Raw genomic sequence first — 15,481 nt, forward strand, 5'->3', positions numbered from 1 at the left:
AAGAAGAAGTATCACCTTACAACCAAATGTGCTGGCTTCAAATCTAAGCCTTGTTCCTTTTCTACGTGGCGGTTTGTAGAAGATAATACCATGTTCTCGGTGGACCCCATGTTCCAATGAATCATGTTTTTAATTTCCACTTTAAAAAAAAACCTGAAGAGAAACGAAAATTGAAAAAAAAGAAAATATACAACAATGTTAATAGGCTTCCCCGACAGCCATCTTCTGAATGATTAAAAGGCACCCTTTGACATCAAAATCCTAAAAGTCGCATAACAAAAGTGGATGTAAGCACTTTGTGTTTTTCATTTGCTGATGGTTTTGTGGTAAAACGGTGTGCTTGATGTGACTCTCATGCGATCCTAGTATACAACTTGATGCACCACGTTCTGACCACATACAGCCACATACAGCCTAGGTCAGATAAGACACTTTTTTTGCTGTGATAGTACAAGAGAAAAGTTAATGTAATTCGTAATCAAGAATAATCGTCTTGTGTTTCATTGTAATACCCCATGTCAGAGATCAAATCTGGGTTATTAAAACCAAGCAAAATTGTCAAGTCAGGCAAAAGCGTTTAAATTATTGGCATGTAATTGTTGTTTCACTGAACATCAAGAGAAATACCAGAGAAAGTCTGAAGGAAGCAGAATGCATTAGTCCATAAGTGTCTTCCAGTGTAGTTTCTAATAGAACACACACACACACACACACACACACACACACACACACACACACACACACACACACACACACACACACACACACACACACACACACACACACACACACACACACACACACACACACACACACACACACACACACACACACACACACACACACACACACACACACACACACACACACACACATCTTCTTCTGCTCTACAGCTCATGTTATATGCAGGGATGTGCCTCCTTCGATAAATGCAATCTTCTGAATGCTGAAATGGTGAGCGCTGCTTTGGGTTTGGCACAGTCAGCATGGCATTCTTGGTTTAGAGCTAACAGGCTTGAAATAGGCCATTAACCCACATTGCACCACGCATAATTTGTAACCAGCGTCATGGAGGAGAGAAACATTTGTTAAGTGATTAATCAAATCTAGCGGGGAGTTCAGTCACTGCGCAGAATACAGATATCTGTATGTGTTCTGCACTCTCTATACGTGGTGGACCACATCAGGTACCAAAGTACATCTAATTATTCCAGTCTAAATGCTTCCAGTCAGTTTTGCGTGTGCACAATCTAGACGTAGTCTGGTGAAGAAAGCCCACCATTGTTGTTGCTGCACTGATTGTTATCTGACAAGGCTTTGGTAAGCATTTGCTAAGGATAACATTGTAGTCGGGTTGTACAAAAGATGATTGACAGTGCTCTATAACACTGAAGCATCAGCATGGACACTTCTTCACCATATGTTCTTCCACTCAATGGACTGTCTGTCAGAATATGGACCCTGGAATTGCATGCTGGTATATACCAAGATAGGCTTCAGAATACATTTAAGGCAAGACATAGAACATACATTTGATTTGTTATAGCTCATTTTATTTCACATCTTTAATGCTACAGTAAAAGGACACAACATTTTAGAGTGAGTCATGTTGATTTCTCCTGCTTTCATCTGTAGGGTTAAACTAGGTCTTAAAGGATGTTTTTAAAACTGAAAGACCAGGGGATACTATAGCCTAATAGCCTCACAAAGTGAAGAAGAAGTGAGCTACTTAAAACTTATGTTGAAAGTCTTATGAGAAAGTTTGGGAGAAAGTGAGTCAAGTTATTATGTAAAACACGACACTTGATTTGCTGATTGTTCCTGCTTTTAGGCACAGGGTGTAACGGATCTGAAAGGCTGTTTTTAAAGGCGGTAAGACCGTTATAGCCTTGCAAATGTGAAGGTAAAGTGAGTAACTTGAAACTTTCTGAGGGAAATCCATAATTCTCAAAGTTTCAAACGTGTTAATTGAAGAAAAAGCTTGATATGTTCAAACATGACATGTCTCAAAGATATGTGAAAAGACTTGAGCAAACAGGAAGACACACATTAGTTGTATGTGTCTTTATAGCCTAAGCTTTTATTTTTGTGTGATAAAGCACAAATGAAAGGCTGGGGTCATGTTCGAGGATCACTCTTGTCAGTCTCTCTTAAAACGCATGTGCACAACACAAATACCAATATCTCTAATTAGCAAAGTTATTTCTCTTTATACATGTTTTGATCTTTAATGTTTGTAATCCTGAGATCACGTTAAACCCACTAACTGTATATAGACTTGTTTCACATGTTGACTTGCCATAGCATGACAAATACATGAATAACATTATTGATGCATACACTAAACCAGGGCTGTTGCAAATGTTCCCTGTGAAAAAGACCTAGCTTTGCCTTTGACTGACGGAAGTTGGAAGTAGAAAGAGCACAACACCGCAGTCTTTTCTTACATTCAGAGGAGTAGGAGTGACTTCTTTCGTCTACCTAAAGAGAACAAACATAACTCAGTCAAAAGGAACCCCTCGGTCCCACACTAGATCCAGACTTATATGAGCAACATTTCTCTCTCGTTGTCTATTTGTATGTAAGATGGACAAATAATGGATTTCAGAGCCTCTCTTTGTAGGATTTTCTATTTTGACAAAAGGATTCAATTACTGTATGCCTCTCTGACCGTCACAGGAAACTGCAGTACTAATGATGGGCTTTATTTGTATCTACTTCTTAGGAAGACATCTGAAAAGTTCCCTCCTGTTTCCACGACACCTACATGTGACTTAAAGGATAATTCTGCTGTACAAAGTACAACAGCATTATTGATGGGATTCCTATGAATGAAACACGACTTGCAAGTTATTCTTACCACAAAAGTATTGAATTATTTAAAAAGGGGAAGGATGCAGCTGAGGTCCACACGATATCACTGCAATGGTCATGTTGTGGTGTGGAGAGCACCTTCATCTGGTCATTTCAAATCCCTCTTTGGTTTTGTGTATCATATATCATGAACTATAGTTTGTTTAGGTCCTTTTTGGGGTGCTTTGGTTCGGCTCAACAATAAATCAAAATGTTTTTGGAATCGAAATTTGATATCATAATTGAAATTACAATATGTATTAAAGACAACATGTAATATAATAATATTCTTAGTTAAATTGAGATGTTGCAGTTTACTAATCTTATTGTATAGCTTAACTTGAGAAAAAAACTTGATAAAACTTTGTACAGATCTTCACAAAAACTCACAATTTCTTATTTGTTATGATTATTTTCAGTGAAAATGACATAAATCATCCAAACGTCCACATCTTTCAAATGTTGGATACAGATTCAAATACCTACTTAAAAAGCAGCTTCTAAAACAAACTGTGCAAAGTGCTTCATGATCATGTCATCAACTATTAGAAGTAATGTTTGAATGAGGGAGAACAGAGTGGGCTTTGAGTCTCTTGGCTGGGCCTCACAGTGTTCACAGCGGGCTCACTTGCATTTTAATGTGCTCCCATTCAGCACACCACACAACCAATGAGCATCCTGGCTCTGGTCTCATGGTAGACAAGAGGAGATGGTTCTGTTTGGTTTCAGTCTGAGCCCCATGCTTTTCTCAACCGCATGCCTCTCTGTCTATGTAACTCGTCCACAGCCCCACGAGCAAGAACGTTTTATTCTTCTCAAATCTTTGGCAGTTAATTTGCGTCTTTTCTCTCGACACGTTTCTTGCGACCCTGTTGACTATTTATAACAAACGTTGTAAGGTTCTGTGATCACGAAAAATGTGACCATTTGATGTCATTTGTAATCATGAATATGCATGTTATGTTTCATTGTCACATGGGATTTCATCTACATTGACATGCCATTGTTTCCCTTTTCCTCCCTTCCTCCGCTCTGTTCTCAGGATTATCCATGAGGATGGGTACTCAGAAGATGAGTGTAAGCAGTACAGAGCCGTTGTCTACAGCAACACAATCCAGTCCGTTATGGCCATCATCAAAGCTATGGCCAACCTTAAGATCGACTATGATGAACCGACAAGAGCGGTAGGTATCTGACACTAAAGTTGAAGGTTTTTACACACCATCATCCTCTGAGGCAGCAAGGCCAATGACAATGTTTGAATTGTTTTGGAAAATATTATGCGGCTGCTAGCTTAAGCCATTACAACACTCAAAAGACCAATGTTCTTTTAAGGATTTAAGTAGGAGTCCAATTGTTCCCGTGTTTGAGGTAGTGACAGAAGTAACTGATAACCTGTTAAAGTATAGTGTAATATATCTGTTATATCATCTCTACTAATCACCTGCCAAGCTTCCACCGCCTCCTTCCTCACCGCCTTGAGGATTTGAGGCAGCAGGAATTATGCAGCTAAAGAATTTCTCTCGAGTGCAGTGTCACAGTCTCTACTTGGAAATCAACTCTGGGTAGCAGATGCTTAAGATGGACTCCTACAGTGCCATGTATTTTCAGTTTATAACTGTGTTTGTGTGTGTGTTTTTGAAACAGTAAATCATCTCCACCCGGGGAGATAAAGTGACAGAAATACAATTCTGGCATTACTCATGAGAGTAGAAAATGCCATCATCTCATGAATGTGATTCATATATTCTATTTTCACAGATCATTTGAAAGATAATTTCTAGTATAAGACAAGTAAGTATCTGGAGAAGAGTCTCTATAGTTCCTTATGATGAATCAATCTGTCAACTCCTACATCGAAGTGAACCTAAAATGATTGTGTTTGAATTGATTACATGGGGAGAAAAGGAGACAGCTTTTATTCCCTCTTGGCACAGTCCAACATTTCACACCAATTACACATTTCAACTCATATGTTATACTTATATTAAAGTAGATGTATGTTTCTAAAAGCGTGCGGATACCACATAGGAAATTGTAACCCACCTGATCCCCAGACTTGAATTGGAATAAGTATTAAAGCAGATGTGCGTCATGTAGTGGATACAGTTCTGTGCTTGGTGGCTCTACACTAAAACATGCCTTCATGCAGGCAATTCAATTTAGACCCGTTTGTAAAAAACATTACTTTGCAGTTTCTGTAAATCTTTGATGCTTGTGTTGTCTCCAAATGTCCCTCTCCTGCGTGACCTTCAGTTGGAGTTGGATAAATATGGGTTATTTGTATGGAAAGAGCTTTTTGACTACTTGGCACATGTGAGGATCCGCTCTGCCAAGGGAGCTAACTCAGCATGACGAGTTCTGCTGGACGGAGTGAATTGAGTTTATTTGAGAAACTCCATCCACCACTGCTATGACCTACAGAGAGGACAGACTAATCTGGAACATTTCACAGTTTTCAATTAAAAAGACAATATTCGTCTCACGTGAGAGAAAACGCAGTCAGCATTATTCTGAAATCAGCATGTGACCTAATGGGTTTGTTTGATCTCTTCATGTAAACACAAGAAACACGCTGCTTTCACTGTTTGCCAAATGTGACAATTCCTGCAGACTATTGGTAACCAAGTAGTTGATACAGCGCACACATCACTCATTGGTTGGAGTTTTATTAACTAGTTTTCCAAGATGTGCCGCTTACAGATTTGCTGAAGTTGCAAACATTATTCATGACAGGGTCACAAGACTATTTCAGGTCGAATAAGCTAATTATTAACTAATCCATGGAGGTTTGCTCTTAATACCTAACATCAGAAGTTTACTTAAGCCTTCAAACACAGCGGGTCAGAGGGGTTCGGTGGAGGTGATGTAATCTGTGGACGATGCCCTTCTCAGAGTCCCAGTGAGTGCAAACTAAGTACAGTTGCAAAATGTCATTGCTCACTTATTATGTGTCTCAGGGTAACAAAGGCAAGTGCATTCCATTACTTTTAATATGAATGTCCTGCCTGCCATTCGATGAATCTGCTTTTCCAGGCCACTTAACTTTAATAGACGGATTCATTACCGTGCAGAGTTTATGGCAGGTGACTGTGAGACGACACAATGCCAAGTAAGCCAATGATCGATCCTTCATTTCTGGTTCTTTACTCTTCTGTTTACTTTTACTGTGTCTTCACTTCCTTCAATATAATTTGTTGTGAAAGTTTACAGTTTGACATTAGACATGTCTGATTCTATGGAGTGCAGAGGGCTGCAGGAAACTTCAACAAATGCTGTTTCTCTTTCCATCATAGGACTGTGTCCATCGGTCGGAGCTCTTATCTGCAGTGTCTAAGTAACGTTGTTTTTAAAAAGCACCAATTACCACAGGCACATAATGTTTTCCCTCGCTACTTCCAGCTACATTTAAAAAAGCCTCTGTCACAGTTAGCTTAGAAGGTCAATGTTGACAACAATACTTATTACATGGCATGCAGTAAACAGTTGTGGTCATTCTTCAGTGCTTTTCATGTTGAAGGCCCTTATGAGATTTGATTCTCCAAGTAACTGTTTTAAAGGTTATGTGTTTGGGAACTGGTTTTCTTCTTCTTCTTCTCGATTAGCTGAAGTCTGAGGAATCTGTGCTGATGTATAGTTGTTTTCATCACAATTCTAAACTCTTTGTAATACTAACATGCATCCATGCCCACCATTACTGGGCCCTGCAGAAAGTGGGATATAATTAGCCATGTGAAAAAGATGTCCTAAATCAACTCGGCAGTGCTTAACAGCTTTGTCCATTGAAAAAGAAAAACAAGTGATACTAGACTTTGTATCTTTCTGTGAAATTGGCTCTATCTAATGTGTTGTGTGTGTCTCTTCATGTCAGGACGATGCCCGCCAGCTGTTTGCTCTGTCCGCAGCAGCAGAGGAGCAGGGCATCCTGCCAGAAGATCTGTCCAACGTCATCCAGCGGCTGTGGGCTGACGGTGGCGTGCAGGGCTGCTTCACACGGGCCAGAGAGTACCAGCTCAATGACTCAGCAGCATAGTGAGTGCCTTAATGACATAAAATAACACCAGAGAGCAGCTGCAGTTATTAATAATGATATTAATAGCCTGCTGTTTTGTTTAACCCGGGGCTTTCACTTTCAAACACCAGTTGTGTCGCTAATCCACAACAACATGACAACCTCAATCTCTCTCCGCTGGTTTTAATTACTTGAATTAATCTAATTTCTGAGCACTGTTTTTGGCAGCGTTGTTGTAATGTACCAGTATAATAAACAAGGAGAACATGAGGTAATGGTGAGAGGCTGCTGGTAAGAGGTGAGAGGTTATCACTCGTACCCTGTGGGATGATATCAGAGAGCCTGAGTCTTGTCGCAAACTGCAGCAGGAATTAGCTGATTTCTGTTTAATACACTCAGCCTTTGATAACACCATGACACGGCCAGAATGTGCGATGAACTGTCAGGGGAGTGTTAACTCTTTCACAAGTGATTGCTTTGCAGTAACGGCTGTATTATCTTCCACGGGGAGCGATATTGTTCTCTGTTTGTGTTGGCCGGTATTAACATAGCTTCATCTTCTCTGCCTCACTGCTCTTGCTAAGGCTGAGGGGACCTGGAAGCTAACAGGCTAACATTTAGCAGCTCTGAGATTGGACAATGTACCGTCATGGCTTTGTCGAGCTCTGAGAGAGTTGGTTGCTTTAAGAGGGAACTAAATGAGTCTGGCAGTAGAGAATAATCCATGTCTGAGCACCTGCTGAGAGCCAGAGAAAGGAAGGGAAAGATAAAGCGAGAGACATGGCACGGCTCTCATTAACTGAACCTCTCTGCTATGAGGCTTATAACCGCAATGGCTAAATCAAGCTGTGCTACAGTATCTGATGTGTGGACTTCAAAAGCATCCTAACCCTCTGCCCGTGTGGAGCAGGATTATGATTAAACTGTCGTGGCATGAAATAGTGGTGCAGAGGCTCTAATATCTACAGCCGGGCTGAATGGGATAACATCCAGCACCAACACTTTGTTTTATAACATCGTTTTTGCAAGTTAGTTAAATATTGTGCTGAAAGAATTACGTAAAAATGTACTTTTGGACTTTTATTTGTCGACCAGGTAACTTTATAGTTGTGAAAGTGGATTGTGGTCTTGTGTTAAAATGTATCAGGCTTTAGGTATGCTGAACAGTGTGAATGCTTTATTGTCCGTTTTTGAACACACACAGTTTTTCTTCTAAATAGATTTGAAAGAAAATATAGAGACAAACAGTGTCAAGATATTACATTGAAATATAGGTTTTTACATACAAATCATTATGTATTGTGTGCATGTGGATATGAACGGATCTCACTGCAGGATTCAGTGTATGCATTGCTTACCTAGTTTTCCTTTTCTTACTGTAATGTACATTATATAACATGAATGTTCATGACTGTGTGATCTCTGGTATAGCAGGGGTAACGCAGCAGCCTTGTACAGCTCTCATCACTGTCACTTTGTAACTGGCTGTGCTGAGACGACACAGAGCTGTTAGCGGACCTTCTGTACTTCTCATGTCTGTGAGAAGAAACAGATGAGACCTTTCACCTGAAAGAACCCAAACCCTTAACATCTTAAGGTCCCTTTATTTCTGTGAGGTTACTGCACAGTGTTAATATATATGGTGTGTGTCCTTGTTCCCGACAGCTATCTAAATGACCTGGCGAGGATAGGCAAGCCAGATTACATCCCCACACAGCAGGACGTGCTGCGGACCCGAGTGAAGACCACGGGCATCGTGGAGACACATTTCACCTTCAAGGATCTGCACTTCAAGTAAGACACTCCCTCCTTTCACAGTTATTCCTTTAATCTTCATTTTGTAAAATGCTAATAAAGTATTAAAGGTCTAAAAGAATCAGTTTATATTGTACAGCTAAATATTTCATTTGCAAAAGAGACATACTCGTTTACATAAAAACTGTCCCTGCTAATATAGGGTAAGGTAAGTTACGTTTATTTATATAGCACATTTTCAGACACAGAGGCAATTCAAAGTGCTTTACATGATCATTAACACTTAAGAAGGCAACAGGAAGGAACACAGAGCTCTGGGTGGCTTGTAACAGAGCAGTATGTCGGACATATTTGGGGTCCCGAACCATTGAATGCTTTATAAGTTAGCAATAACATTTTAAAATCGATTATACAGTGGTGATGTTTTAGAACTTATTTAGAACTTATGTGTAATGGATGTTTATTTTAGAGCAGGGGTGTCAAACTCAAATACACAGTGGGCTAAAATAAAAAAAATGGGTACTAGTCGAGGGCCGGACTGGTTCAATGTTTATTGCAAAACTTATTGAAATGAACTTATTGCACATATTAAACCTGGAACTAACAAAGCTTCAATTATTGCCCATAAAAACAACATTAAACATGAAATAATCAGTTGCATTCATTTCTTATGGCTCTATCTGCAGCTTATCCAGAGTCATTTCTTATGATTACATTTTTCCACAGGCCAACAACAGCTTAAAAAAAACTATTTCCCTCAAAGAGAAAACCAAACATGCCCTGTTGTCGCAAGAAAGAAAGTGCAGAAGGAAACATCCATGTAAACTCAGTGTGCTGCTCTGTGATGCTAGCTCAAGCAGATACTTGGCATCTCATCTTGGGTGCAAGTTCATCAATGTTTGGGCTCAGGCTCTGAGCTGCGGAGATCCTCAGGATTGAGTGAAGGTGTGCGTGCAATATACCGGCGGGCCAGATCTAATAGTACATTACTTGTTAGACGCTTTTATCCAAAGCGACTTACATACTCAATACTGAGGACAATCCCCACAGGAGCCATTTGGGGTGAAGTGTTGCCACAACGACATGCTGACTGCGGTGGGGTTTGAACCTGTGACCCCCTGACCCGAACACCAACGCGTAACCCACTGCACCACACGCCTAGTAATTCAAAATTATCCTGCGGGCCGAAATTAAATCCACCACGGGCCTGATTTGGCCCCCGGGCCTTGAGTTTGACACATGTGTTTTAGAGGATCAAATGGTAACCACACTGATCAGAGGGCGACATGCCTTCAGGACTCGGGCTCAGGAGGTGACAGTAATTACTAAATGAGGCTCATGCTCGCCACCTGAAGTAGCGCCACACATTAGTTATGAGCTGTGCGGGAAATATCTTGCATGTTTCTAAATGTATCCGAAAAAATGATCATTACAAAAACTCATTTGATCTTTAAGATATTCTCAGTGAATCGCTGTGTTAGTTGATGACAATAACAGACTTTAAACGCAATGAGAAAGCAATTTAAAAGCCATATCTTATCAGAAAATCAACTGTTGTCACAGAGTACTTTGTTCTGACAATTATGAATCGCTAGTGACTGACACATTTTTCCGACTGAGGTAATTGAATTGATGTGCCTTTGAGTCATGAGTTTCGGTTTGTACAAAAAGTATTTTCTGTGTCTGCCAGAACACAATGCTTCGCTTTTTTGGAAAGTCAATACATTTTGCAAGAAGAAAAACATTTATTTACTGATTTGTCAAGTTGCTGATTGATTTTAGCATCTGAGATAAAGATGTCTTTAACGGTTAACCAAAGCAGCGTGTCCCACTCAATCCTGTTACAGTGATTTTTAGACACCGAGAAAAACCGAGGGGAACTTCAGAAAAGTGACATATCCCACACACAAAAAATGTAGACATGTGTGAGATGTTAGTCTGTATCACAGCAGGATATTAGAGAGGAAGAAAGATATTTCTGAATACAAACACATTACTACCCTTTTGAATGCTTGTTTTTTGCCACGCTTCTCAGAAGTGTACTTGTTTTGACAATGTAAATGTGTTCTTCTTGTCTATATGTTCTGAAAACATATGCTGTTTTCCCCATTTGTATTTTAATATCTGAAGTCAGCTCTCAATCCATACATGCGATGCTACAATGGCTACACTCTGCCTCTAGCTGCCAGCTGAAAAGCCTCCTCTCAATGTTAGACGGAGAACATCTTAAGTGTTGCAACGTCCAGACGAACATCCTCCATCATCCATCTAGGTACCCTTCATCTTCATGAATAACTCAGGATCCCAGTAAAAAAACCTTCTGCTGCCTTACCTCATCCTGCCTTAAGGCTGTCGTTACCACAGCAACTGCACTGAACAGAAATGCCCAGAAATGGCAGGAGAAATGATGAGGTCTGTGCAGAGAAACAACCTGCCCAGAGAGAGGCAGAGAGCACACACATTCCCAGAAAGAGACCTTGAGGCTGCTGCCTGTCAGCAGGCGGAAGTGTTGTTTCTTCTCCGGCATTATACTGTATATTTATTGTGTGTGTGTGTGTGTGTGTGTGTGTGTGTGTGTAGGATGTTTGATGTTGGAGGCCAGCGTTCAGAAAGGAAGAAGTGGATCCACTGCTTTGAGGGAGTCACAGCCATCATCTTCTGTGTCGCCATGAGCGCCTACGACCTGGTCCTGGCTGAGGACGAGGAGATGGTGAGTTAGGCTTATCCTCAAAAATGTTTAAAAGCTTTGCACGAGGAGGTGATTCCGAGGAAAATGGAGAGGATAGGTTGGGATGTCAGGGAACGTCTTTTTAATAATGATAACAATCTCTTTATCTCCACTTGTACCCGTCCCATCCAGAACCGGATGCATGAGAGCATGAAGCTGTTTGACTCTATCTGCAACAACAAGTGGTTCACAGAGACCTCCATCATCCTGTTCCTCAACAAGAAGGACCTGTTCGAGGAGAAGATCGCCCACAGCCCCCTGACCATCTGCTTCCCCGAATACTCTGGTATGGTGGGACCGCCTCAACACAAACACAGGACAGGACCAAATAATAGATTTTAACAAGTAAAATATTTAGTAAATAGGGTGTAATAATTACTCTTGTACTTGGGGTTAGAGTCTGCCTCTGTATAGAACCATTAAACCAGGCTAAATCTAGACTCACGTTTTGCCTCTTATGTGTCACTATCACATTGAAGTTAAACATCCTTAAACACTCTTCTAACCATATGGATGAAAACATAATCTAATATGATAAAGATATTATACCTATTTCTTTATTTGCGACTATATTTACCAGTCCAGATGACCAGAAAATATCTTTCCCCTTTCGACAGAAAAAAATATCAATGCATCATATTTTTGGGAGAATATCTAAACAAAGACTAATAGTGGTCAATTGTTAACATTTTGTTTCAGATTGTTTAATATCAGCAAAACCATTTGTTGTTTAGACGTCCAATCTTTGTTTGGATTTGGAAAAGATCTGAGCCAATTATATATTTTTTGCAGATGGTTCGAAGGGTCTTTCTGGATACTGAAAATATCTGCTGACTAGGAAAGAGTGTTTAAACAACACGTTGGATTTTCAAACATTGCCGAGTGGTCAGAGATACAAACCGATGATGTGACTCTAATTTAATGATAATACCAAAGAGGCAAAAATTGAGGGATTGGCAAAATCATTCCAGATGAATTGAACAAGAGAACAGAAAAAGACCCTTCAGAGAGTGTGTTCTCCTCAGCGACTCAGCCTCTCCACTCTGTCTCCTCAGGCCCTAACAAGTACGAGGAGGCCCAGGCTTACATCCAGACCAAATTTGAAGACCTGAACAAGAAGAAGGACACCAAGGAAATCTACACCCACTTCACATGCGCTACCGACACCAAGAACGTGCAGTTCGTGTTCGACGCTGTCACTGACGTCATCATCAAGAACAACCTGAAGGACTGTGGCCTCTTCTAAAAAACAAATCTGAGAGAGTCAAGGTGAGTTCAGAGAGAGAAACCTGGCAGGTCAACGACTGAAGCCCGTCAGAAATAATGACTGATAGGTGTGTTTGTTTTTGTTTTTCAGATTAATGGAAGAGTTCCAATGACCATGAAGAAAGGGGGAGTAAACACACATCATGAATGACTGCACTGGCCAACCACGATTTCTGCTTTGATCTGCTTTTTATAAAGACACCTAAGAGACTAAAAACCCGACGAGACTCGCAGAATTTCAACAAATGCTGATCCAGTCGCTCGTATTGTTAACTCTTTGGCCTATGACCACAAAATCAACATGTATAATTGTATTTTTGTTCTATTTTTTTTTCTTCTTTATTTTCAATTACTAAAGGAGGTAAAGGAAAACTTTTTATATAAATGCATTTATTTTACTTTTAGAAATTCTGATGTGCAAATTATTCAACTTTTAATCACAGGAAGCTTATTTTTTAAAAGATGAAGCACAGGCATGGACATAAAATATGACTGATAAAGGAAAGTGCTTTTTTTTATAATGTTTACATAAGTTCATAATTCATAGCCAAACCGTATATTGTTCTGCATGACTCAACATGGCAAATATTAGCTCTGTAATCTGCACAAATTATCTAATATTCCTACAAAAAACTAAATAAAAAATGTTAAAATGCTGAAAAAAATAAATAAAAAATGCTTCACATGCTGGGGGAAATTATGACAAAATTCTAACTGATATTTAAAGTATGTGTGTAACTAACATTCTCTCTCTTTTTATAGTACCATTTCCATGTCTGTCGTGGTATGTGTGTGCCTTGACTTCTGTTTACAACCAATTCTTAGATATGCTTTCAATACTGTTTGACCTACTGTGCGCCTATATTTTTCTTGTGTTTTCTGCCTAGCACCTATGAATATATATAGTGATTATTAATGAGAGACAAAAATGTAATTCAGCAAAAGGTTAGTGTTTTTTGGTAAATATTAAAATGCTTTTAAAGTCCTATATGATTTAATTTAAATAAAAGTAGAGATCACCTGACCTGCGTGCACGTTTTTTTTCCCCCTCTTGTTACTTCTGTTATATTGCAACATATTTTGTGGGTAACTTTGCAGTTGTTTGTCATTTCTTTACACAAAAGGGTTAAAAACAAACAAAGATAAATAAAACTGAAGTATTGGGGTTTAGAATATTTACTTTCCACAAAAGTGAGACTTTGTAGCTGAAAAGAAGACATGGTGGCTATACATAACAAATAAGGAATGATAGTAAATGCTTAAATGTAGTGGAATAGCAACACAGTTATAGAGCACTATAACTGAATGTATCTGTAGTAAAGTTATGTTGGTATTAAGTCTAGTTTTATATCTAAAGTGTGCTAACATTAAACATAAATGTATTCTGATCATGTCAGTCCAAGTGAGGCTACATTGACAAGACTTGAGTATGAAATGTAGCTATGGTGTTTTCTTTTCTAAGAGGAGGTTTAATTTTTTCTATCAAAAGTTACAGAATCTCGCTTCAGGCCTTTTACATATAATAATAATAATAATACACTGAACAAAAATATAAACGCAACACTTTTGTTTTTGCTCCCATTTTTCATGAGATGAACTCAAAGATCTAAAACATTTTTTATATACACAAAATAACCATTTCTCTCAAATATTGTTCAAAAATCTGAAAAAATCTGTGATAGTGAGCACTTCTCCTTTGCCGAGATAGTCCATCCCACCTCACAGGTGTGGCATATCAAGATGCTGATTAGACAGCATGATTATTGCACAGGTGTGCCTTAGGCTGGCCACAATAAAAGGCCACTCTGAAACGTGCAGTTTTGCTTTATTGGGGGGGGTTTGGGGGGGGGTACGAAAACCAGGCAGTATCTGGTGTGAGGGGTAGGGGTAGGCAGGCCCGGTTCCAGAAAAAAATGACTAAGGGTGCATCTGAGATTAGAGAGGGTGCAGTGGTAGGGTTAGTAGTGCTATTTTTTTTAAGTGGGGAGTGTACCTAACACCCTCTATGGGGGTCCTCACCTCCTCTGTGGGGGTCCGGGGGCATGCTCCCCCGGGAAGATTTTTTTTAAATATTGAAGTTAAAAGCATCAATCTGGTGCACTTTGAGAGCAACATTAAGAGATCTATGGATCTATGTGCTCTTTGCTTGATCATGCCTTCCCAGTCCCTTATCACGTAGCCATAAGAGCATGGCGCCAGTTGTTGCAGCCAGTTGTGGTGAAGGCATCTGACTTACTTGAACCGAAATGTCTACATGCATAGCAGAAGATGGCATCTTTTTTACATGAATATTCCAGCCAATCTCTGTTTTGAAACCATGAGCTGCAATATGAGCGCCTTACCCCACTGTACAGGCGAGTTGGGTACTTTTTTAAATATACCTGGGCAGGCTCTGTTTTGCAGAGGTCCTCTGGCACTTGCGGGCCGCCGAGGGGTGGTGGTGTTTGGGGTAACGAAGACGGCTGTGGCTGCTCCGCCTCTGTGGGCGAGGCGGGCGAGGCGGGCAAAGCCGGCGAGTCGGGCAGGAGGACGTTAGTGTCCACGACAGTAACGTAATGTCCCCATGATCTGAACTGTTATTACCTGCAGTAGATGCAGTGTATGCTGGCGATAAGGGCTGGTTGTTTTAACCATTTTCCATCATTGACTGCTGTGTAAGCACCTTGCAGATGATGAATGTGCAGCGGCACAGGTCACGCGCACCTGACATAATAATGTTACTTACCGTTTAAATTGATCAAATAAATGCAGCAGACAATGCTATTCAACCACAATTACAATTTATTTTTATTTAAACTATATTCTTCTTCTTCTTCTTCTTCTTCTTCTTCTTCTTCTTCTTCTTCTTATTATTATTATTATTCCTA

General features: G+C 39.9%; 1 protein-coding gene across 1 annotated transcript in view; it reads left to right on the plus strand.

Annotated features, from left to right (window-relative positions):
* Positions 1–13,638, plus strand: part of LOC117447191 (guanine nucleotide-binding protein G(i) subunit alpha-2) — a 51,631-nt gene extending 37,993 nt beyond the window's left edge. Inside the window, exons 3-9 of the mRNA XM_034083865.2 lie at positions 3,896–4,037; positions 6,725–6,885; positions 8,531–8,659; positions 11,201–11,330; positions 11,481–11,634; positions 12,404–12,617; positions 12,706–13,638. Of these exons, the coding sequence (XP_033939756.1) occupies positions 3,896–4,037; positions 6,725–6,885; positions 8,531–8,659; positions 11,201–11,330; positions 11,481–11,634; positions 12,404–12,594 (907 nt within the window). The 3' untranslated portion in view covers positions 12,595–12,617; positions 12,706–13,638. The remainder of the gene's footprint in view (positions 1–3,895; positions 4,038–6,724; positions 6,886–8,530; positions 8,660–11,200; positions 11,331–11,480; positions 11,635–12,403; positions 12,618–12,705) is intronic.
* Positions 13,639–15,481: the final 1,843 nt, after the last annotated feature.

Source organism: Pseudochaenichthys georgianus, chromosome 5 (genome assembly GCF_902827115.2).
Source record: "Pseudochaenichthys georgianus chromosome 5, fPseGeo1.2, whole genome shotgun sequence".
In the NCBI taxonomy this organism is placed as follows: domain Eukaryota; kingdom Metazoa; phylum Chordata; class Actinopteri; order Perciformes; family Channichthyidae; genus Pseudochaenichthys; species Pseudochaenichthys georgianus.